Source organism: Sinocyclocheilus anshuiensis, unplaced genomic scaffold (genome assembly GCF_001515605.1).
Source record: "Sinocyclocheilus anshuiensis isolate Anshui unplaced genomic scaffold, SAMN03320099.WGS_v1.1 scaffold890, whole genome shotgun sequence".
In the NCBI taxonomy this organism is placed as follows: Eukaryota; Metazoa; Chordata; class Actinopteri; order Cypriniformes; family Cyprinidae; genus Sinocyclocheilus; species Sinocyclocheilus anshuiensis.
Genome location: NW_015537986.1, coordinates 483,374 through 506,317, shown reverse-complemented (window position 1 = coordinate 506,317; position 22,944 = coordinate 483,374). Strand labels below are relative to the sequence as shown.

The 22,944-nt window shown below is 35.6% G+C and overlaps 2 protein-coding genes and 1 pseudogene across 2 annotated transcripts in view; 1 reads left to right on the top strand and 2 right to left on the bottom strand.

Annotated features, from left to right (window-relative positions):
• Positions 1-3,268, bottom strand: part of ppp1r16a (protein phosphatase 1, regulatory subunit 16A) — a 29,002-nt gene extending 25,734 nt beyond the window's left edge. The window contains exon 1 of the mRNA XM_016468678.1: positions 3,092-3,268. The gene's annotated coding sequence lies outside the window, so the exon portion shown is untranslated. The remainder of the gene's footprint in view (positions 1-3,091) is intronic.
• A 4,459-nt stretch (positions 3,269-7,727) lies between these two features.
• LOC107674635 (forkhead box protein H1-like) lies at positions 7,728-14,818 on the top strand (annotated as a pseudogene).
• A 3,087-nt stretch (positions 14,819-17,905) lies between these two features.
• The window catches only part of oplah (5-oxoprolinase, ATP-hydrolysing), a 53,657-nt gene continuing 48,618 nt past the window's right edge, over positions 17,906-22,944 (bottom strand). The window contains exons 24-27 of the mRNA XM_016468655.1: positions 19,032-19,189; positions 18,788-18,948; positions 18,581-18,678; positions 17,906-18,072 (exon numbers count right to left, since the gene is read on the bottom strand). Of these exons, the coding sequence (XP_016324141.1) occupies positions 17,974-18,072; positions 18,581-18,678; positions 18,788-18,948; positions 19,032-19,189 (516 nt within the window). The 3' untranslated portion in view covers positions 17,906-17,973. The remainder of the gene's footprint in view (positions 18,073-18,580; positions 18,679-18,787; positions 18,949-19,031; positions 19,190-22,944) is intronic.

Sequence of the window (22,944 nt, the reverse complement as noted above, 5' to 3'; positions counted from 1 at the left end):
TTGTTTTCTTTATTTTATAAAAGCACAACGTTTTGTTGATATTGTGAGTGCACACGAATAAAAGTAGACCCTCTACAGTTACGAATGATGTATTGCTCTTACCTTTATGAGCAAAATTGACGGCGTATCCACTGAAAAAAATGCAAGTGATTGCGCTGGTGCCTCCATGTCCTGCAAAGCATATAATCACTTTGCCATTACATACAAAACTGAACTATTTTAATATAGCTGAAACAGTAGTATAAGCTGTTTTGGGAGAAGGGGGAAAAAAAAGACGGGCTCGGGCCGGTAATTCTGGTAAGCTGTCGGACACGGCCGGGCTAGGGCCTGAGCGTCTCGGGCCGCGGGTTGAGACCCACTGCTCTAAGCTAATGCCTACGTGCCTGTATTGAATATGATTACACATCGCTCCAGTAGAGTTATTGTAAGAAAATTTGACATTACACAGTTTACACAAACCTTTCCCGTTTCCTTCTAATTCAAAATAATCCCATACTTGCTCATCTTTTGCATGGTCATTTTTGAACTCGCCGCAACTGACACGAAGAAAACGCATGTGAGGTCTGAGGTAAAAATGTAGTTTCCGCCCAGATAAACTTTTAAAAAGAATGTATTATTTTTCAACGACTATTGTTTTCAGTGTCGACTAGTAGGAGCTGTACCGTTTAGTCGACTAGACCCGCACATCCCTAATTGGTATTCCCATACATTCTATAGAATTAATAGGAAATCATACAATTTTAATGAGAAAACATCACTAATAACTTATCATTTCAAGAATGGATTACCGCAATGCTCTGTTGGTCAGCCTTCCAGCTAGTGCCACTAAGCCTATGCAGATGATCCAGAATACAGCAGCATGTCTGGTCTTTAATCAACCAAAAAGGCTGCTGCCCCTGGAACTGCACCCTCCTATCTCAACATGTTTCTACTACAAGTGTATGTTCCCTCCCACTATCTACTATAAAGAGAGGTGGTGCATGGTGTTTCCTTCGCAACCAGGTACAAAGATCTTCACTCCCTCTTGTGAATTTTTGCAAGATAATGACAAAACATTCCTTTAGACTGCATCAGAACTACTTTTGAAGAAAATACTTCCAGATATCGACTGGGACGAACTGGACCAAAGTGTGAAAGCAGAGCTACAAGTACAACATATTTGTGGGAGCAAACGTACACCATATGTTCAAAATGCTTGTCTATAATGTAACAACAGTCAGTTTTATCGTAAAAAAATATCTGATGTGTTATAATAAATATGTGCATTATTGGGTCTTACAATTAGCAATACTGACAAGAAAACGATTATTTCACTGATCCTCTGAATACTGATGCTGAAAGATGTCAAACACATTTGTTCTATTGCTTGAAATGGTTTTTTAGTAGCCTAATTATTGATTGCCTACTTGTCACTTGTCAAAGTTGTTTATGTATTATTTACTTACAGTCATTAATTTAATATTAATATTTAACTTAAAAAGTACAAAGGAGTTTGTTCAATAGCAATTTTTGAGGTATCAACTACTAAGATTTTGGTATTGTGAACCTAACCGACAAGCTCATAAATGGTTAAATAGTATAAATATTCTGCTGGATTAAAATGTCTCCGAAACGACTAAAGGTAAGATAGTTTAATTTTTAATTTATTTTTTTTGTATATATGAATGTATACATATGTATGTATGGCCTATTATATTAGAACCGTAGGGGCAATGCAAAAAAAATCATGAATTTGGTAATGTCCCTATCTAAATAAATAAAAATAAATAAATAGATATATTTTTTAGATTTCTCATCATGTAGGAGACCTAACATAAAACTTGCACTGATTTCATATCTAACTAGACAATTCTCTTCACTCAACATAAAAAGTGATGTACTACTATGAGTTACTCCTGGTGCAGTACTGTTGTAATATCTAGATTAGTTTAATGACTGGGTTCCCACTGTCACTGAAAAACCATATAATGGAATTTTGAAGAAATTGTGAAACCAGGGGAAAAAAACATGCAAATAAACAAAATAAATTATAAAAAAAATTATTTTGGGTGAAATATGGTATTATTTTCTAGTTAAGCTAAGCTCTAAAATATTAGCACAATGCACTCCGTTAAGTAGCCTAGTCTATATAATGAGATGAACATATAATGTTTCCTTTCTAATTACTGTTGGGGCAGTAAAACAATCGTCAATTGTCTTAATTATTTTTTTTTCTGCTCAAGACACATTATAGAAGATAATTAAAAAAATAGTTGAAATGTACCTACATTATTTGAATCTATAATCAAATTGCTCTAAAATATTAGCACAATGCACTCCGTTAAGTAGCCTAGTCTATATAATGAGATGAACATATAATGTTTCCTTTCTAATTACTGTTGGGGCAGTAAAACAATCGTCAATTGTCTTAATTATTTTTTTTTTTCTGCTCAAGACACATTATAGAAGATAATTAAAAAAATAGTTGAAATGTACCTATATTATTTGAATCTATAATCAAATTGTATTACGGATCGTGTTATTGAATCGTTACGAATTTGCGAAGATTGCTTTTGAATTGAATCGAGAACATATGAATCGTGAATCGAATCAAGTATAACCAACCATTAGAAGACAATTATGTTTTGTTTTTTATTATTATGTTAAAAGCTTGGTACTTTCATTCATATACCATGGTGAACGATCGCCATATTCATGTTAGCCCTACTATGTACATGCTACTACTTAATAGCACAAGAATACATGGCACGAAAACATGGTAACATAATGTCAAAAACGTGGTATTATGATGGAACATGTCCAAAAAACATGTTTTATTTAAAATGCCATTTCCTGTTTACTAGCATAATGCTAACCTGAAGTCCAGAGTTCATTTCAACTTCATTCCTCATTCAAAAATAGCAACGATCCGAGAACACTTTAAACATTACCATCACGCTGTATTGAATCGGTCATTCAGGAATAAAGCCACTTTTAGCGTTAATGTTAGTGTATGAGTTAACTTAGTGTCAGTGGCCTGTGAGCGCACCTGAAAACACACCTGTCATTTAAACACCTGTTTGATACGTCACATTCAACGCTTTTGTCTCACCTGTTGCTTCAGCTGAACTCAATCGGTAAATTCATGTCCGTTTAATCAATCTTATGTCCTTTTCGTTAGCTTTCAAGGGAAATAAAATAATCTCCATAACAGCCGTTGCTCCCTTCGGTCCGTCTACTCGCTCAACGCATCCTGAGTCCCGCCAGTCGGCGCTACACTCACACAAACACTGGGGATTTGCACGGAAAGCGAATGTGCGGATAAAAGGCTTTAAGAAATGGGCGGATTGGTCTGAATAATAATTCTTCTATTTTAACTCTTTGTGTATTTTCAATTCTCAGTGTTGTTGTTCAGGTGTATTTTTTTTTGTTTTTTTTGTCCAGACAAGATGTAGCAATAGATGGCGTTATTCCGTGGTACCAGTTACTTTTCTCAGCGCTGGTCAAGTTGAACCAATCACATTCGACCCCGATAATCGAAAAACGCTTTTTATATAATCATTTAGAGATTGCTACGGAATTCCATTTGTAGCCTATGTCAGACAGCAATTCTTTGCATTTACAGTTTAAAAAAAAAAAAACTTTCTAGTGTATAAATGTTACCAATAAGACAAAAGATGTCCTGAGCTGTGGATGCCCCTCATTAGAAGTATTTGCTCTATGAGCCGTCAAGCGCCCCCTGCTTTGTGTCTCATAAACACGGTGGGACTCGGCAGCGTATAACACTGGGGGCGTTACGACAAATAACATCTAATTCATGCCTATGAAGTGAAATGTAATATCATTCAAGATTTAACTATTTTAACAATATAAGAGTGTGTCGTTGTTGCATTAGTGAAAATAACTTGTATGAAGATAGCAGTTTGGAGTTGCATGCATCCAAGGTCAACGCAATGCTCAAAGATCTTGTAATATTTCTCAAATTTTGAGACCTCTAGAAGTTCTTATTACAACTTTTTATATTAAGTCTAATGATTTGTATGTACTAATATGTAGGGTACAACGGGGCTAAAGGCGCCTTTGATATTATTTTCATCTAAACCACTAGATGGCACAAAAACGTGGCGTAGCACTTTCCAAAACATCTCGCTTTTCAAGATGCACGTGTATATTTGTCTGATCCTTGACGCGATCGCGCGCAGCAGTGCAAAGTTGATTCTGTGCTTACTTGATCTAATATTTGATGTTTTTCAAAATGTTGTAGATTTAAGTAGCAAACGAGAATTGCTCAAATTAATGCATATATTTTGAGACGAATGTCTTCTTTATGAATTTCAGTTTTGTTTAAGATAATTAAAGCAACAGTTTTTAAATGATAATCACCATGTTTTGAATGAAACCATCATATTTAAAAACATGATATTAATCATATCATATAATAAAATATCATTTGTTGTTACTTCTGTAAATATATATTCAATTATTATTGGATCTCCTTCAATACTTTCAGAATCTTTACTTATTAAAATGATTTTGTTTCTTTATTTTAAAATATATTTTTTTATATTAACATATTTTAATGACAGTATATTTATTGAACAAAAACGAATTCTTTTATTTTTCAAAATAAGCAGAAAATAGAACAAACTTTGCTAAAGTTAAAGTGATTGTTTTGAACAAGTATTAACTTAGACATTACTTAAAAAAACCCACATTATTTTAGCTGAAGTATTTGTATCAATACCGTGAGCCTTTTACCCCGTGTGTGGGGTAAAAGGCCCCTCTTGCCACCTCATACATTTATAAGATTTTTAAACAAAATAAACAACTTGAATTATTTATTTTCACACAAAATCTGTTGCTCCATTAATGTTCAATACAACGTTTATATTTTTTCTGCAATTATACATTTTAGGCGCAGTGAATAGCACATTTTTTCTTAAGGTGGACCTTTAGCCCCGTTGTACCCTACCTATAAGGTACCATTATGGACCCTTTAGGTACAAAGGTGTCGCCCAGTGACAGCTTTCCCTTTTTTCTGAAGTTCATTTACATATGTAAATTACATGTAGGACTGTGGACAACGAGCTTTTGACAAATCTCACATTTTCATGTAGTATTCTGGAAGCATTACAGTTCATGAAACATGCTTTATGAGGGGCTGTTACTTAGCCTATACACATTGTTTATCATTTATCATCCTCACCATACAGCCTCGTTTAAAGTACAACCTCATTTAAAAGTATCTCCTCCTGAAGATATGATCTGAAAAGTTCAAGATTCTAGATATAAAAAAAAAACTATAAAAACTAATTTACAGAGAGGAGATAATAAATCATAAGATGAAACAAACCAGGATTGTCCAGTGGTCTGCCTCATTTAGAAACTCATTTAGAAATGGTGTTTTATCTTTGTATGAGTAACATTGCAACATCTTAATTTTCCTATTGCTTGAGAGACTCATTTTGTCAAACATTAAGTCCTTGTGTGATTTTCAATTTTACCTGTACAATACATTTTACCATAACAAACTGATTTTTCAAATAGGTTAGCAAAGTAGCATTATATAACTTTAATAAGCAATTTTTAGTAAGCTACTTTCTCTGACTTCAGATTCATTAGCCATACTTAAATAACTAGAACAATAACAATGTGCAGTAAACAGTTTGCGATAGAAAGTGTGTTTTTGATTACAATATTAAATAAAAATAATATTATAACAAATACCAGTCATGCAACACAACAAATTGTTTTTGCACAGCTAAAATAACTGGAAGCAACTGACCCCGGAAGCCTTGCACATTCAAGTTATAAATGTCTGCACCTGCTCTGACATTACAAATAAGCTGGATACATTTAGAAATAATTAAATATACAGCCACCAAAATGCATGAAACTATACTTTAAAAGTAAAGTTTAGGCAATCCCATATTTTGTTTGTTCATTTTAGCACATTAAACAAATTGTAAAATGAGAGTGTGCAAAATGTAGAATTATAGAATTATATAGAATTCAGTAACTGTTGTTTGAAAAGTATTTAACAATAAAGCATAATGTTGATCAATGATGTTATGTTGATCAACATTATGTTGATCAACATTGATCATATATATACTATATATATACATATATAGTATATATATGTATATATATATATAATTTTTAGAATTGTAACATCCAAGGAGTGACATAATGAAGTAATTTAGTCTGTTTCTACAGTATGCTGAGAAAACAAGTAATCTCATTCGATTTTCTTACATTTTACAGTATTTAGCCATGCCCCAAATGTTGGTACCAGGGTTACCAAAAATATTCTCATAGAAACTAAAATATGTCCTGACATATAAAAAAAAAAAACACACAAATTTCTAACCATTTCAGGACTAACATTTCTATCTCACACATCCAGCAAGCTTATATAATGAAAACAAATAAACTTTACAAAATACAGAGCAAATACAAATTCCATTAAAATGACATATTTCTTGCATATACAAATTTCAACTGATTTACGTAAAACATATAAATACAAAAATTCTTCTGTGCTCTAAAAGTAGAGTTCTGACCCTGGGGAATTGAGCTGTCTTTTTAAAATTTGGATTTAGACAGAGTTAACTCATATGGACAGCCCTCACAGCAGGCAGGTTACACACCAGCTTATCTGTTTATTAACTCACAGGCCTCATAAAAGTGTCATGACCACTAGTCAGCAATTACTGCTGCAATAGCGGAACATTGGGTCATATAAACAAGAATAGCTAAAAGTGATTTGATAACAGTCTATGGATAACCTTCAGGTTTGAAATGAGTACTTCTAATGTTAAACTAAAAGAAGAAAAACAAATGAAAATCCAGGAAGAGTCTGATCATTTAAACTGAAGCATTTAATCTGGTGACCCCTGAAATGACCTCACAGCTTCTTCTGATCTTTTCCAGAGGGACACAGGAAATAGAGTCCTCTGCTTTTCTTTACAAAGCTGACATGAAGAAGTTCCGCTTACTGATTCCAAGAAGATGTAGGCTATATAATATGAGAATTGTATTATGTTGCTGTAATCCTTGGCAAATCAACATATACTGACACTTATGTTAATACTTCCCGTATTTACTCCATAAACTCACTATGGGTCAGTGTGTCCATTCATTGATTTTTTTAAAATTTGCTCTCAATGCAAGAGACAAACCTACAGTTTCTTAAAGTAGTGAAGTTGTAAATGCACTTTTTTGTTCTTACTCAAGAATGTATATCTTTTTGTGCTAGTGCTATCTAGACTACATGTTTGTATATTATGGCTAAAAGAGAAATAACTAAATTAAAAATGGCATGTACTTTCAGCGTGGTCTTATTATAGCCTACTGATTTTTGCATTGTTTTCTAAACAAGTGAAGAACCAGCATTGGAGAATGAAATCCTGAATATAGAACTAATGTGCTAATTAGTTTCTGTCATTTTGATTTTTTTATTTATGTATTATTATTATTATTATTACTGTTATTATATTGCTCTAATTTGATAAAACTTTCCCTAAGATTCGTGAACAGTGCTAGGACTTTTTCGAATGTGCCTTTATGCATTTAATTGTTTATTTTATTATTTTAAATCTGGTTTTATTTATAAGGAAGTTAGAAAATAGATCAATATTAAGGGAACATAGATGAAAGTGTGAAATGATGTAGCTAGGGTTTGGACAGGTTCGTTGGTAAATGCAGAGTTGTTTGTCCAATCAGCGTTGAGCGTTCGTTTGATTAGAACGTCATGTTATCATTACGCAAATGAGCTGCAGATTCTCAAACAGTCAGAGAGGAGCGCGTGAATGTAGCTAATCAATACCGCAGGTAAGACACGCGTTCATTCACTTTTAACAGCTACAGCAGCTCCTTTAACAGCACTTACAGTGTTTCTCTGTTAAAGCTTAAAAAAAGTGTAGGCTACGGTGAAAAAACGGGAAATAACTTAAGCACTTGCTAACGTAAAATAGGCAAAATGAATCACGATTCAGTTAACTGAAACATTTTTTTTTTTTTTTAAATACAATAAAATAAAATAATGTTCCGTCATTTTTTTTTTATTATTATTATTTTAAGAAAAATGTTCAAGAAGTGTGCACGTGAAAGACATGTATCCCAATAAACGTGCTACAATAGTCAGTATGTTGTCAATCTGTTTTCAAGGCGATTATCAGACTCTTGGTGTGATGAGTTTAGTTCTCATCCCTCTATTGTGTTTTTGAACCCCCGGGACGGAAGAGATTCTCTCTAATCCAACTTGTTTTCTCTGTCTTGCTGAGATATGAGAGTCCTACTTTAAATCCGAACCAATCCCCAAAAGACATTCCTTTCGGCCTGGGAAATTTCACATCGTTTCCACGTTTCTCTATTTAATCATAATTAGGGCTACTTTTTTCTTTACTCAATAGTATGCGCGTATTGATACACAGAGACATAATGCTCACCCTATTAGGTGATCGGTTTACAGTTATTTCCTGATTGTTGATTGGGTGTTAATCTGTGCATTGCTGTTTCCATCCGTTTATTATTCAGGCCTCCTTATATCCAGTGTTGGGGGTAACGCATTACAAGTAACGCGAGTTACGTAATCAGATTACTTTTTTCAAGTAACTAGTAAAGTAACGCATTACTTTTTAATTTACAAGAGAATATCTGAGTTACTTTTTCAAATGAGTAACGCAAGTTACTTTTTTTCCCAATTTATTGATTGACAGCTCTGGTGTCACCATGGTGACAGAAATAAGAAGATGTTACTGTAGTTCTAAAATAAATATGAATATGCATTAATTCATCTCACTCACAAAAAAACAAACACAGATTCAGTATTCCTCAAAATGAATAAAAAATAATGCAACTCAGAATATGACGCAAACCTGCAATAATTAAATGTTAAACAACACAAATATGCTTTATGTATTTAATCCCGTTCTATTAACCAATGTCTTTGCTTCTGACCTTCGATGATCCAGTTCAACCGTACTAATAAGCACAAATTACTCTAGACAAACATTTGTGTCTTTTTTTATTGCTGAAGTGTGTTGAAATGTCTTCTTCTGCATTCTACTGTACAGACGTAAATTTACTTTCCCTTCAGCCTGAGGCTTATTCATTTCACTTTTGGTGTGAAAAGGCTTTTATATTTGCCAAAAATAGAACTTTTTTATTTTAAAAACAAGCAAGCCCTGTCCAGCTTAAAAAGTAACGCAAAAGTAACGTAACACATTACTTTCCATACAAAAGTAACTAAGTAACGCAATTAGTTACTTGTTTATGGAGTAACGCAATATTGTAATGCATTACTTTTAAAAGTAACTTTCCCCAACACTGCTTATATCTGACAGACAACATGGAAATGTTTTTCTCATCAAAAGATTTATGTATGTTAGGTAAAGTGTAGCCTACATTAAGGGAAGTAACTGCATGTTTTGACCATGTTAACAGCATATTAGCTTTGTTTGCAGTTCTCTCCACTAGTCTTGCGATGTGGCAATGGATTTTTAAAAGCTTATTTGCAGTGTTAGTCTTTCTTTTTTTTTTTTTTAGAGACATAATTGGATACATGATTTAGATGTAAAATAATTTTCACTAACTACCGTTGTCTCACTGCTGTCACTACTGTCATATTAGCTAGGCCTATACCCAGATCTGAAGTCTTTTCTTGTGTATCACTCGTTAGTGGAGCTGGTTCTTCTGTGACCTTGATTCGTTTGATTAACAGTATTTATTCCAAATTATCTTCATCCAAGTGCGAGTTTTTTTATATTCGCATTTCCTGCTTGGTGGAGAAAAGTCCATACACGTAGGACATATCATGGAAAGGCCACTTAAGCTGTCTTTAAGTAAATCTGATCGCTGATGTTTATCGTGTCCTCCCCCTCCTCCCCCGCGGTGATCGCGCATCGCGCCTCATTCTCACTCCCATTACGCAGCGGGATTGACATGAAACTGTGAATTGTTTGCTGCTCAAATAGAGTTGACCTGGAGCCAGCAGTCTGAGGGGCTGAGGAGCGACCATCCCTGCCTCCTCCCCCTCTACATCAGCATGACAAAGCACTGGGGGGGGTCCGGGCTTGTTGGCACCACCCGTGATCACTGTAGGAGCAGAAGCCCAACACGGCCATCACCTTGACTGCAGAACCAGCTATTCCTCTTCCAACCCCAGCTGTCACTGCTCAACAAACCCACTGCTGGAGTTCGGTGGCCGGCTGGAAAAGTCCACAGGGATGGCGCAGGACTCCTGTTACAGAGCCAAACCGTCGGATCAGAGCGCATGGGAAATGCAGGATGGAAACTCCAGTGGAGGAAAGAAGAAGAATTATCAGCGTTATCCTAAACCACCTTACTCTTACCTAGCTATGATTGCCATGGTCATCCAGAACTCTCCGGAGAAGAAGCTCACTTTGTCAGAGGTAGGTCATCTTCACATGCGCGCAACTTCTGTCTTTAAAATGGTCAAAAATCATCAGGAATGTGAATGAACTTTAACAATCACAGTTTATTTGCATTATGCCCGAATTCCTATGCCATTTAAGATATTTATAAGATATTTTTAATTCAGCGTTTCAGCTGAAACGATTATCCTTATCGGCAAGTCCGTGCCACATCCACATTTTTACAAGTTGTACTGCAGAAAAAGTATTTTTTTTAGGATCGTATTGGAGGATTTCTTTAAGGTTTAAGGTTCCAAATGAAGACAAATTCCATCAGCACTCCTTGAAACACTTATACACGGGCATTACCTTTAAAATTTGTATAAATGCTAGTGTGCCATCATCACACTGACGTTAATTTCCACAAAGTATGTACAGGACCGTTTACATGTGAAGTGAGTTTTAGTGCGTGTTGTACATTCAAATCTGCCTGGGGCACGTAATCTGGCTCATGTCTGGATCTCGATGGGGTTTGTGTTGTGAATAGTGAAAGCTGAGGCCGATACTCTATCATGCTGATAGCTGTGGCTGGAATCACACTGTGCCGCAATTACTACGCAATTGTTCCGAAATGTCACAAATTCTAAGAATCCGGGATCGAGATTAACAGTTTGCTGACTATTCAAGATTGACTCCTGTGAATTTTTGTAAATGATGTGAGGTAGGGCCTGCTGCTACAGGTGATTGGACTCGACTTTTCTCTGAATAAAATGGCAATCAAATCCTGTGTTTTAAACATCTTTTTAAAATGACTTTTGTTTAAACTGGTAAAATATGCAAATTAGGCATACTCCTATTAACTATGTGTGTTTACATTAGTGCTGGAAAACAATTAATCGCGATTAATCGCATCCAAAAGGTTTTGTTTACATAATATATGGATGTGTACTGTGTATATTTATTATGTATATATAAATACACACACATACAGTATATATTTTGAAAATATTTACATGCATATACATTTATATATTTATATCCTTATATTTTTTTTTATATAAAAATATATTTAATATATAAACAACATATTTTTCTTAAATATATACATGTATGTGTTTGTATTTATATAGGCTATACATAATAAATATACACAGTATACACACATATATTATGTAAACAAAAACGTTTATTTCGGATGCAATTAATCGCGATTAATTGTTTGACAGCACTAGTTTACATATAAATGTCACCCCACAGAAAATGTCACTTTTTAAAATGTGATTTACAAATATATAGGCCTATGCATGCACACATTGTTGGCCTTTTGAAAATGTAGCAGAAAGTCAAGATTCACGTATTCTCACCGATATACGTACTCAGCTGTTTAGAAGCTGTGGCCAATAATAATAACAATAATGATGTTTTTAATAACTATGAATAAATTGTCTTCTTCAAACAGATTCTGAAGGAGATCAGCACTCTCTTTCCATTCTTCAAGGGAAATTACAAATGCTGGAGGGACTAAGTCCGACACAACCTGTCATCTTACGACTGCTTCGTGAAGGTGTGTGTTTGACTTCAGGTGACTGAAAAAAATGTGTGGTAGTTTGACATTAGTTTGACGTTATCTTGTTGCCCCTCTTCTCTAGGTGCTTAAGGATCCTGGTAAACCCCAAGGTAAAGGTAACTTTTGGACTGTTGAAGTGAGCCAAATTCCCCTGGAGCTGCTGAAAAGACAAAATACGGCAGTGTCCCGTCAGGATGAAACTATCTTTGCTCAGGACCTGGCCCCATACATCTTTCAAGGTTACGCTCAGTCGAACAAGTCCAAACCTTTGCCCGCTGACCTCTCCTTACCCCCTGTCCCCACCCGTCACAGCCCACCCCCATCAGAGGACCCCTATCGTCCCAAACTGGACTCCACGTTTGCTATAGATTCTCTCCTGCATAGCCTCAGGCCTGCCAGTTCTGCTGGGGAAGGGCCACGAGAGAGGGAAAGTTGGGGCGTCAGGCCCCCTCCGCACAATCGCTCTACCACTCCACCGTGCCATTGTAAAGCCTCGTATAATTGCAGTTCATCAGCCAGCTCCGTCAGTCCTGCATCAGATTTGTCAGACGAGGACTGGAGAGGGGTGACGCTCATAGGGAAAAGATCGAGTGATCGAGGATCAACTTCAGACGGATTCAGTGACTCCTGCCCCCCGCCAAACAAAAGCTGCAAACACGGCACCACACCTCCATGGGAGCTGCCGACGTCCTACGCCAAGTACACCCCTCCCAACGCGGTAGCCCCTCCTAGCATGCGCTTTAATGGAAACCCGTTCATGCCACTGGGTGGTATTCCATTCTATGGTTACGGTGGTGCGCATGTCACTTCATCACACCTGATTGGTCACCCTTACTGGCCCATCCTACCAAGTGGGCCAGTTTCCATACAAGCCCCGTCCCTCCTAATGGACTTGGACAGTATGCTGCAATCTGTTCCTCCCAATAAGAGCGTGTTCGATGCGCTTGGCCCCAACAATCAAACTGCTCATCCACCTCCAAACCAGTATGCCCTTCAGAACGGACCATCCCTTTGCAAATATTCTCTTTAAACTGTTCACAAAATAGTCCTAGAAGAACATGGCTTCTCATCTTTGGTACTGCTAAGGTTTACACAAAGATTTGCAACCACTAATGCTGCTATCACAGTATACTCAGTCTGTGAATTGTCTCAGGGAATTCTTTGAGAAAATCCCTCTGAACTGAACTGTTACGGGGCCAATATTGACCAAAGATTCTACCCAACCGATGTTGACACTGTTGTAACTTCTGTTCATTCATGTGACTTTCTTTGACACAATTACTACCTCAGACTGTTAATGTCAGTGGGGAGGCACATTAGCTGCTCTTGTTTCCTGAATGGACCCTTGTAATGTTTGGGGACAATCAATGAATTACTTGATAAGACCAATTGAATGTTGCCTTTTTATAGGCTTGAAGTATGGTGTGTGTGGTTGTTTTCCCTCCCTACAAAATCAACCAGAAATGGTGTGCTGGACATTTGTTAGGATTAGGGATGTGTTTGTGTGTGAATGTGTACTTTTGAAACTGTAAGGGACCTGCAAAGTTTACATAAAGACCGGCTTTTATGCCATGAATGTCACTTTTTATATGTTGGTTTTAGCAGGGTAAACACATTTTTATTTTTTAAAATCTTGACTCTTTGTATGGCTTTTCTGACATGATTATGTGTGCTTAACACTTTCATTTCACCCCCACTCCACCTGGTAAAGTCCAATCTCAGGCTCTGATAACAATGGTGGAGGCTTGACAGATCTGATGAGATCCAGTCTTGCGTGTTTTTTTCAGGCATTCATTCACTTTGAAGAACTGTAATTAGAGCCATTTTTATCAGTGCACTGTCTCAAAGTCTTATCACGACTCTGTGTACCTGTGGAGTGTAGGTGCTGTAACTATGATTTTTATAATCTGGTCATCAAATGCCTTTTTAAAATAAATGTTTGTCGCCTTTTGATCATGTATGTCTGCATGATACTGCCCAGAAGCTCATATTGAGCGATTTGATCAGTAATTGAATGTAAGGGTCGTTTAACTGGTGGTCTGTGGTTGTCTCTCCGTCTGGTGCACGTCATCTCACCACCACCTCATGCTGTTTTTTTCTGTCCTGTCCTCCCTTAAAATCACTCATTCCCCCCCCCCCACCCCCACCCCCCCATTCTTTGTAATGGACCTTAGTTTCAAGTATTTGGGAAATCTCAGTTTCTGGGTGATTTGTTTGACCGAGTTTGAGTCTTTTTTTCATGTATTATTATTGTCATGGTAGAGCAGTCAGACTGTGTAGTACTGGTGATGAATATGCTTCAAATGTGTTAATTTTAGGTGTAATGCATAAAAACATGTCCAGGAGCTTCCTGTATAAAGTTTTGCATAGTTCATCTTAAAAGTGTGTGTGTGTGTATCGCCAGTTGTTTACAGATTGCAGGGAAATTTCTTTAAGTTTGAAATATTATGGACAAAGCATGAGTCACAGTATTTCTCACAGCAAATGCATGTTTGTAACTGTTAATTTACTTTGCATTTGGAGTCTATCAAATGTTTTTTTCAAATGTTGTGATCATCTGTTATACTACCTGAGTCACATCAATTTTGTGGTTTGAGAAGCCCTCCAAAGACAATATTTTACTTAAAGCCAGTAATGAAACCGGCTGAATACTGATAGAAATTTTAAAAATTAAGAGAGTAATAAATCACATGATACCTGATATGATTTATATTCGTCTGTCAAAGCAACTTTCTATTTATGAGTATCTGGAGTGACCACACAGCACTTTGCTCCTCACAAAGAAAGATGCAGTGGAACAACAAGAATCTATTAAAAAAATACTGAAAAGCACAGTAAATGAATGGCTCCATCCAAACACACTGAACTGAAAATACATCATTTAATTAAAAAACTTCACCCACTTTATTTGTTTTCATTGTGAAGACAAAATGGGGATTCTAAGAAAACTGTAAGGACTTGAGACTTTTATGACCAAAAAATAAGAGAAGTCTCACAAACTGCTGCAGTAACCAATAAATATAAAATGTTGATAAGAAAAACCTGAGACAGAGTAAAAGAGAGAGTCCTGATAGATGCTCAACCAGAGATTTTCATAAGGTATGTATAAGGACTCACTGTAAAAAATGACCGTGAATTTAACGGTAAAAGACTGTAAAAATGCTACAGTAAAAACCTGTTAAATGGTTAACGGTAAATTCCCCTACTACTTGGATACATGTAATGTCCAATACAGTTTTTCACCGTTTATAGTCAAGTAGGTATAACCTCTCTACGGTAAAATTCCGGCAACCACAGCTGCCGTTTTTTTACTGTAAATTTTACGGAATTTTTTTTGCAGTGTGGTTAAAGGGATTATGATAAGATTAGATGCTGAAAATGTCATTATTAATATGTAATCCATATTTGTCTAGCTTCATCAGCAGTTCTTTGACTGACCAATCATGGATCAAAATTAAAGCATTTATTTAATCTGAAGCAATACAAAACATATTGTGTTTGTTAGGCTTATTCGGAACACAGGTGGGTTTAAATGAAGGGCCTTCCTTATACAGTCCTACTCCATTACTTTTACGTTTGTAAAAAAAACAAAAAAAAACGGGAAAGTTCTGGGTGAAAAGATTTAGGTAAGTTCCATAGGGTAATTTTCCGTGTTCCTCGCTGTAGAAAAAATATTTTATATGAAGAAGTAAATAAAGGACTTTTATTGGCAATATTTTAGTTGTGTAGCCTACTATGTTTTTTAGATTATTGGATGGGATTGTCTCAGCCTCAGACATCACGCCCACATTTTCTGTGCAATTATCCCGATCTCATTAGAATTCGTAATTATTATAGCCTACTAATTTCGAATTTGTATGATTTTTAGGGAGAAAGTAAGTCCACTCGTAATCCTAACCTTCAGGCTCAGGGAGGCATCAGCAGATCGAATTCATACGAAATCGCAAGCAATTAACCAAATCGTAAATTGTTGCTTTAAACAATTTAGAAGAATTCACCCTAAACACAACATAGGCTAGTTAAGAATATAATTACAATAAACACGTCACAGACAGTCAAACAAGTGTAGGCTATTTATTTATTTTTTTTTGCAAGAAAATAGAAATTGTGCTCTTACATTTATGAATATAGAATTTGCTTACTTTTGAGGGGTCAGAATCAAAATATCCAAATAGCTTAGCTAATCCTTTTGAAATGTTTCGAAAAGGCCTTCGTGGTGTTAATAACGCAATGTCTACTAAGCTCTGTTTAACAGGGTAGCCTACATATGGAGGGATTTTTTTCATGTAAAGAAAAAGCATTTTCGAATAATATAAATTGACATTCTCTCTCTCTCTCTCTCTCACACACACACACACACACACACGTTGTGTTTCCATGTTTTATGTGGACATTCCATAGACGTAATGGTTTTTATACTGTACAAACTGTATGTGCTATTGCCCTACACCAACCCTACCCCTAAACCTACCTCTTACAGGAAACGTTGTGCATTTTTACTTTCTCAAAAAACTCATTCTGTATGATTTATAAGCTTGTTTCCTCATGGGGACCTCAAAAATGTCCCCACAAGGTCAAAATTTACTAGTATTACTATCCTTGTGGGGACATTTGGTCCCCATAACGTGATAAATACCACGTACACACATAAACACACACACAAACAAAAACAGAGAAAAATAAAGGTTCTTTTAAGAACTATCCTTTTTGGAACCTTTATTTTGAAGGCTGTGTAAATATCTTCAGTTAGATTCCCAGGGAATGCAAATAAGCAAAAATGAATATAAGATAATAAAAAGCTTTTTACAAAAACTGTTATTTTACATCCAGTTGAGTTCATTTTTCTTTCTCCTTAAAGACAATGGTTTTGTTCTTTATTTTATTTCTCGGAACATAGAAGTGTTTCAACTTTTGAACAGTATTGGAGTTTTGAAATAAGGCTCTGTGAAAACACTTCAAAAATTGAAGGACAACAAAGTGACCTTTCACAATCATTGTACAGCCCTGTTTTTTTAGTCTGTTAATGAATAGCATTATGCTTAATATTTATTCAGATCTCGGTTGACTCGATTATTTATAGCACAATTCATTACTATTATTTTCCAAAATATGCTTGAAGACGTGTAAATGGAGGAACAATCTGCACCTAACGGAAATATTGACAAAAATACACCACGCATCACAAAAATATAGGCCTAATCATAATATATAGATCTATAAACCGTTAACAATCGCTGCTGGAGCGCATTATGGAATTCTTTTCCACACCAGATGCATTTCATAAGCTGAATTTCCAAATATTCTATGGAGGCAGAACCTGTATCTACATTTCTATTTTCTGGTATTTCAAATTCTGCTTTCAACCGTACCGCCGATTCTTAAAATGCACGTTTGAAGATTCATATGCAGAGGCACTTTTGCCATGATCAGCAAATGATGTTATCAACCCACGATGTTTGATTGACATTCTCTCATATGTATGCACATATGCATAAAGAAAATAATAATAATTCGGAACTACATACAGCACTAAATTAATGATTGAAGAAAAACATATTTATTCTTTTATTTGTAGGTATAAAGCCCATGTACATTTGACTTTGGCCCTTGGTATATTGTTATTTTTATTTATTTACAAATATGTGTAATTTGAAATAAGTTCCAGTGTTTCTGTGGGAAATGATATACAATGAACACAAATCTCCATTCTCCAAACCATGTCTTATGCTAGAGCCCATTGAGCTTTAGGCAGGTCAACACCCCAAACAGGTGTTTACACCCATTACTATAATCTCATTATCAATGATTCCCATCCAGCTCATGGTAATAACATAACATTTTACTGTATTCAGTTAATACTGATCACTGATTCTGGCACTACTGTACATTAAGTCTATAACAAACCTTTGTAAAACACTGTAGCAGAAAAAAAAAACACTTTATATAAGAGGTTTCAATAGACTTTATTTCAGCTGTATTCAGAAACCGTTTCTATTGTCCAGTGCTTTGTTCCTTTTGTTTCCTCTTCTTAAACTGTGTTCTGTGCTCCTACAGGCAACGGCGTTTTGAAGGAAGCTGATGGTCTCCATCCTGTTCATCCACACTTCCATATCCACCTCCTCCAGGGGTGAACAGACTGAACATGTCCTGTCATGTATGCCACCATTTTAATGAAAATTTCTATAGTCAATAACTCACCTAACACAAAACCATTCTAAAACAACAAAGACATTTAAAGAAAGACATAGTTGCATAACGAGATGCGATCATTAAGGGTGGAACATTCTTATGTAGAATAAAAGAGCTTTTTCCTGAACACTGATATGTATTCAAGACTATTTATGTCATGGAATAAAGAAATAAAAAAGGTAACTGCTGCTTATTCTCACAATTCTGAGATTTACTCTGGTAATTCTGAGAAAAAAAAGTCAGAATTGTGAGATATAAATTCAGAATTATTTTTTTTTTCTCATTTTTCTTGCAATTTTAAGTGAATATCTTGCAATTCTCAGTTTATATCTCGCAAATAAAGTCAGAATTGTGAGACTTTTTTATTCCTTCTAATAGATATGACTGTTTACATCTCATTTCAAAAAAGGTATTATTGATTTGAATGTATTTACAAGTATGCAAAAACACACACTGTTTGTCTTACCCCAGGATCCAGGCTGATGGTATTCTTGGCCCCTAAATTTAAAACTCTGCCATCCATTTTATGCAACAAATTCAGCCCAGGTGCTCCATTTTTACCTCCTAAATGAGCCAAGAATTATTTATATATATATATATATATGTGTGTGTGTGTGTGTGTATACGTAAGCACATATATGAAAGCATATAAATATACTGCAGATGAAGGTACCATGTAGGCCATAGGGCTGTGTAGAACGCCTCTCCGTTAATACCGACAGAACCACTGGACTACGAAACCGAAGTTTCCGGGTCACACCATCACCGCCGCGGTACAGACCTGCCCCTCCGGAACCGGGCAGCAGGGAAAACTGCTCAAGAATCACTGGATACCTGAGACAGCAACTCGGCTTCAAAAATCTCTTCCACATTATGAATGAATGGAACATTTCTATAATGCTGTTACATAGTCAGACCTGCTCTCCAGGATCTCAGGGTCAGTGATGCGAGTGTTTGTCATGTGAGTGTGAACGCCACTGCGCCTGTTCCAGGTTGGCCCCGCCCCCGCACCCCCGGCAACCGTCTCATAGTAACCACTTTTCTCACTGCCGAACGAAATGTTGTTCATGCAACCCTTAAAAACAACAAGTAGGATCATAAATAGCATCTAGAGTTTTTCGTTCCTTGTCAAAGGTGCACACTAGGTGACTAAAGATAATACTAATGATACTAATGTGTTATTTTTAGGGCTGTGTAAAAAAATATTGTTTTCTCGATTTTAATCAATTCTCACTTTTATGAAACAATATCGATTCATAAATCCCAAGAATCAATTAGTCTAGCCTGTCAGATAATGAACGGAAGACTGTAGCGTGCCTCCCATCCAATAAATTGCAATAAGCTTTGTGATTTGTTACTTTTGATATGAAACAAAGTCTCATATTTCAAATTCTGTCCATTTTATTACAATATTAAAATATTAAATGCCGTTTTAGCATCAGATCGCTGTAGCGCCTCAGTTAGAAGCGGCAGCACGAACTGATCATCTCCTCTGCTTTAATAGCAGTTACAGTATGAAATAAACATGAATGAACATCCGAAAGTATGCTAAAAGAAAGAGTACAACCTACCGAAATCCGTCTCCTGTCTCATGTAATCGCTCAATCGGTCAAACACGGAAAGACAACGGTAGCTTGTAAACAATGTCACGTAACATTACATTTACCACAGAAAAACATTCGATGACCATGAACGCATTAGTCAGCTAGAAAAATGAAGTCTAGAGAGGAGCATTTTGCTAAATATGCACCATATAACATTCATTTTAATTTGTTTTACTGTTCTTCAATATTTAATTAATGTTTGAATAAATCCATTAGGTTTTTGTGACAACCACCATTTAAATGTTTATTTCAAAAAACTAACTGGAGTAGAAATATAATTGTGTAATTTAAAGTTAAAGTTAGTATTATAACTTTAATATTACAAAAACTTTAAGTGTTTTGTATACAAATCAGCTAATTTCAACCTTTCATATTATTGACTCTCAGGTATATTTTACAGCATTAGGCAAGTTGAGAGATTTTTTTTCCTTGAGATAATTTGCCATGTCCTGTACCTGATATATATCCAAAATAATCGATATTGAATCGAAATCGTAATTGAATCGAATCGAATTGCAAGCTTGTGAAGGATAATCAAATCGAATTGTGAAATTTGTGTCAAAACCCAGCCCTAGTTATTTTTAAGTATCATGCAATGACTACTTTCAATTAACTCCACAGTTAAACTGTAGGGATGCACGATATTATCGGACTGATATCGGAATTGGCCGATAATGGCTTTAAATGTACATATGGGCATCAGCCCGATATGAAAAGTTATGCCGATATGTCTTGCCGATAAGAGGAATACGTTAACTCACATGTGCTCAGGGTGAGCTAGTGATTAGATCACGTCAACAGTGTGGCTTATTCTTGAAGCAAAGTTTTGTCTGAATGATGATTAGATTGACTAGTTTGGATCACTGCATTTAATCTGTGAAAGCATGTACAGAATGAGGAGTTCGGTGTGTGATAGAGTAAACAGTAATAGCACGTGCAGTGGCAGCAGTGACAGCCTCCCCCGGGTCCTAATGCCAGCTCAGTAAGGAGTTGTAATCTGTAGGGGGCGCTGTTTGCCTACTTCTAATTAAATTAAAAGTAAAATAGCCTACACAAATAACATTTAGGCTGTGTTTGATTAAATAAAGCAGTAACTGATGTCATAAAATAATGAGTATGTTTTGATTTAAAGGTCAAACGCTATAGCTTACATGAAAAAAAAATCACAAACATGACACTTGTAAATTAAATAATTTTATATATACTGATTTATTATTTTTTATTAAACAAACTGATTTATTAAACAAATCATAAGCTCTAAAAGATTTTCAGAGTTTTTACAACTGTTTTGCTTTAGACCATCTACAAATGTTAAATCTTAAAATAAAATGTTAGGGTTAACACTGCATCTTTCTGGGGGGGAAAATGCAGCGATTGATATATAGTTTATTTATAGTTATTTTCAAAGCTTCAATGTACTGTCAAATAAACCTTCATTACTGTTTATTTAATTCTAGCAAATAAGTTCTTGTTAAAAACTAACCAAAATTTAAAATATTTTGCTTATAATTTCTGCACAGGAGAGACTTGGTGTTGTTTCCAAACAAAAAGAAATATATTGGTATCGGTATCGGCCAAAATTAGTTGAAAAATATTGGCATATCAGACATCGGCAAAAATCCAATATCGTGCATCCCTATTAAACTGCTTAGGGGTTGGAAATATGATTGAAATATTTAACTGCATAATTTTTATGCACAAACCAAATTTTTATATACCAAATAGTAATTAGGCTTATCACTAAACCAAACTGTTATAAATTGAACAAAACCTCACAGGTTTTATAATTCTCAATATCACCACATAACAAATTAGTAACTCAAATTAATTAACAAATTAATAATAACTAATTAAGCTACTATAATTAATTAATAACAACGTAACTATTATAAGTATATCCAGTCTTAACCTAACATAGTGTACAGTCACGTTAAGGTATGTACTATATAGCAAATCTCAACTGTTTGAATGATATAGTGTTGAAAAATGTAAACTATATTATCACCCAGCAATATATTAAAAGTTGTATATACAATACATCTTACTTTACCTGTATACATACAGTATACTCATGTAAAGAATTATATACACCATATAACAAATCTTGGCTACATGATCATTTATATTGTCGTAAAATGTGCAATGTATTATCGCACAGCTCTCTATTTAAAGCTGGATATATATATATTAATATCAAATTTATCCACATACATACAGTACACTCACGTTATGAGATATATATTATATTAGGGGTGCTCCGATTGATCGGCTACCGATCACTATCGGCCGATAATCACGTTGGGATGATTGATCAGCGGTCTCTAAAAATGCCGATCTCCGACACTGCCATGAGAGGTTTGGCACGACATGCAGCGGCACCATCTCAGTCTCTGTCCGGTGCGGGTGAAATAATTATAATGCTGAAGGTGAGGTGCAATTCATATTTCTTGATTAAATAAATTATAAAGTAATTTGAAAACCTTGTGTGAGACGTAATTTCACAAACAGCGTGAGTGAATCGCGCGGGCTCTCTTTCTCTCTCAAAATACGCAAATGGCTTCAAATCACCACATCGCGTCTGTCTATAAGCGAGCTGCACGCTGCACAGTTGACACAGGAATTGTCACTTGCACAATCGAGGCAGTGTCACATCGTCACTAAAGTTTATAAATTGCATTTATACTTTTTAATTCTTGCCCGTGTTTAACCATTCAGCGCTTGCGCGCTCTCCTGGAGACCGTGCGCTCATGCACACTCGCAGCGCACACACATAATGCCAGGTTCACATTACTCCGTTTGCAGTGTGTATGCGGTGCGTATTTTTTCTGCGCTCATGTTAACGGATTAAAGCATTCACTGCATGCGGTTGCGGTCTGGCAGTGCGTTCCACGAGCGGTGCTTCTGCGAGTCTATTGCTGCGCTGCAAGCGCTGAATTAAAGTAACAGGTAGGAAAACAAAGTTCTTTATGAACTGCAGGATTGCTTGTAGTAAAGATTTCAATGCAAAAGGAAAGGCAGTAGAGCTGACTATTTCTGTCAATGGTAAGTTTGTGATAACGTAAGAAAAGCAGTTTTAATGTTTTGCCACTTGCTTGAGCAACTTAATTTATAAATCTATAAGTAAATGCAAAAGTAAAAAGCATTGAATAATGTGTTGCTTATATTTATTGAGTTTAAACATGTCTGTGAAAGACTGTATTACTGTACTGTGTAAAAAAAGAATCAC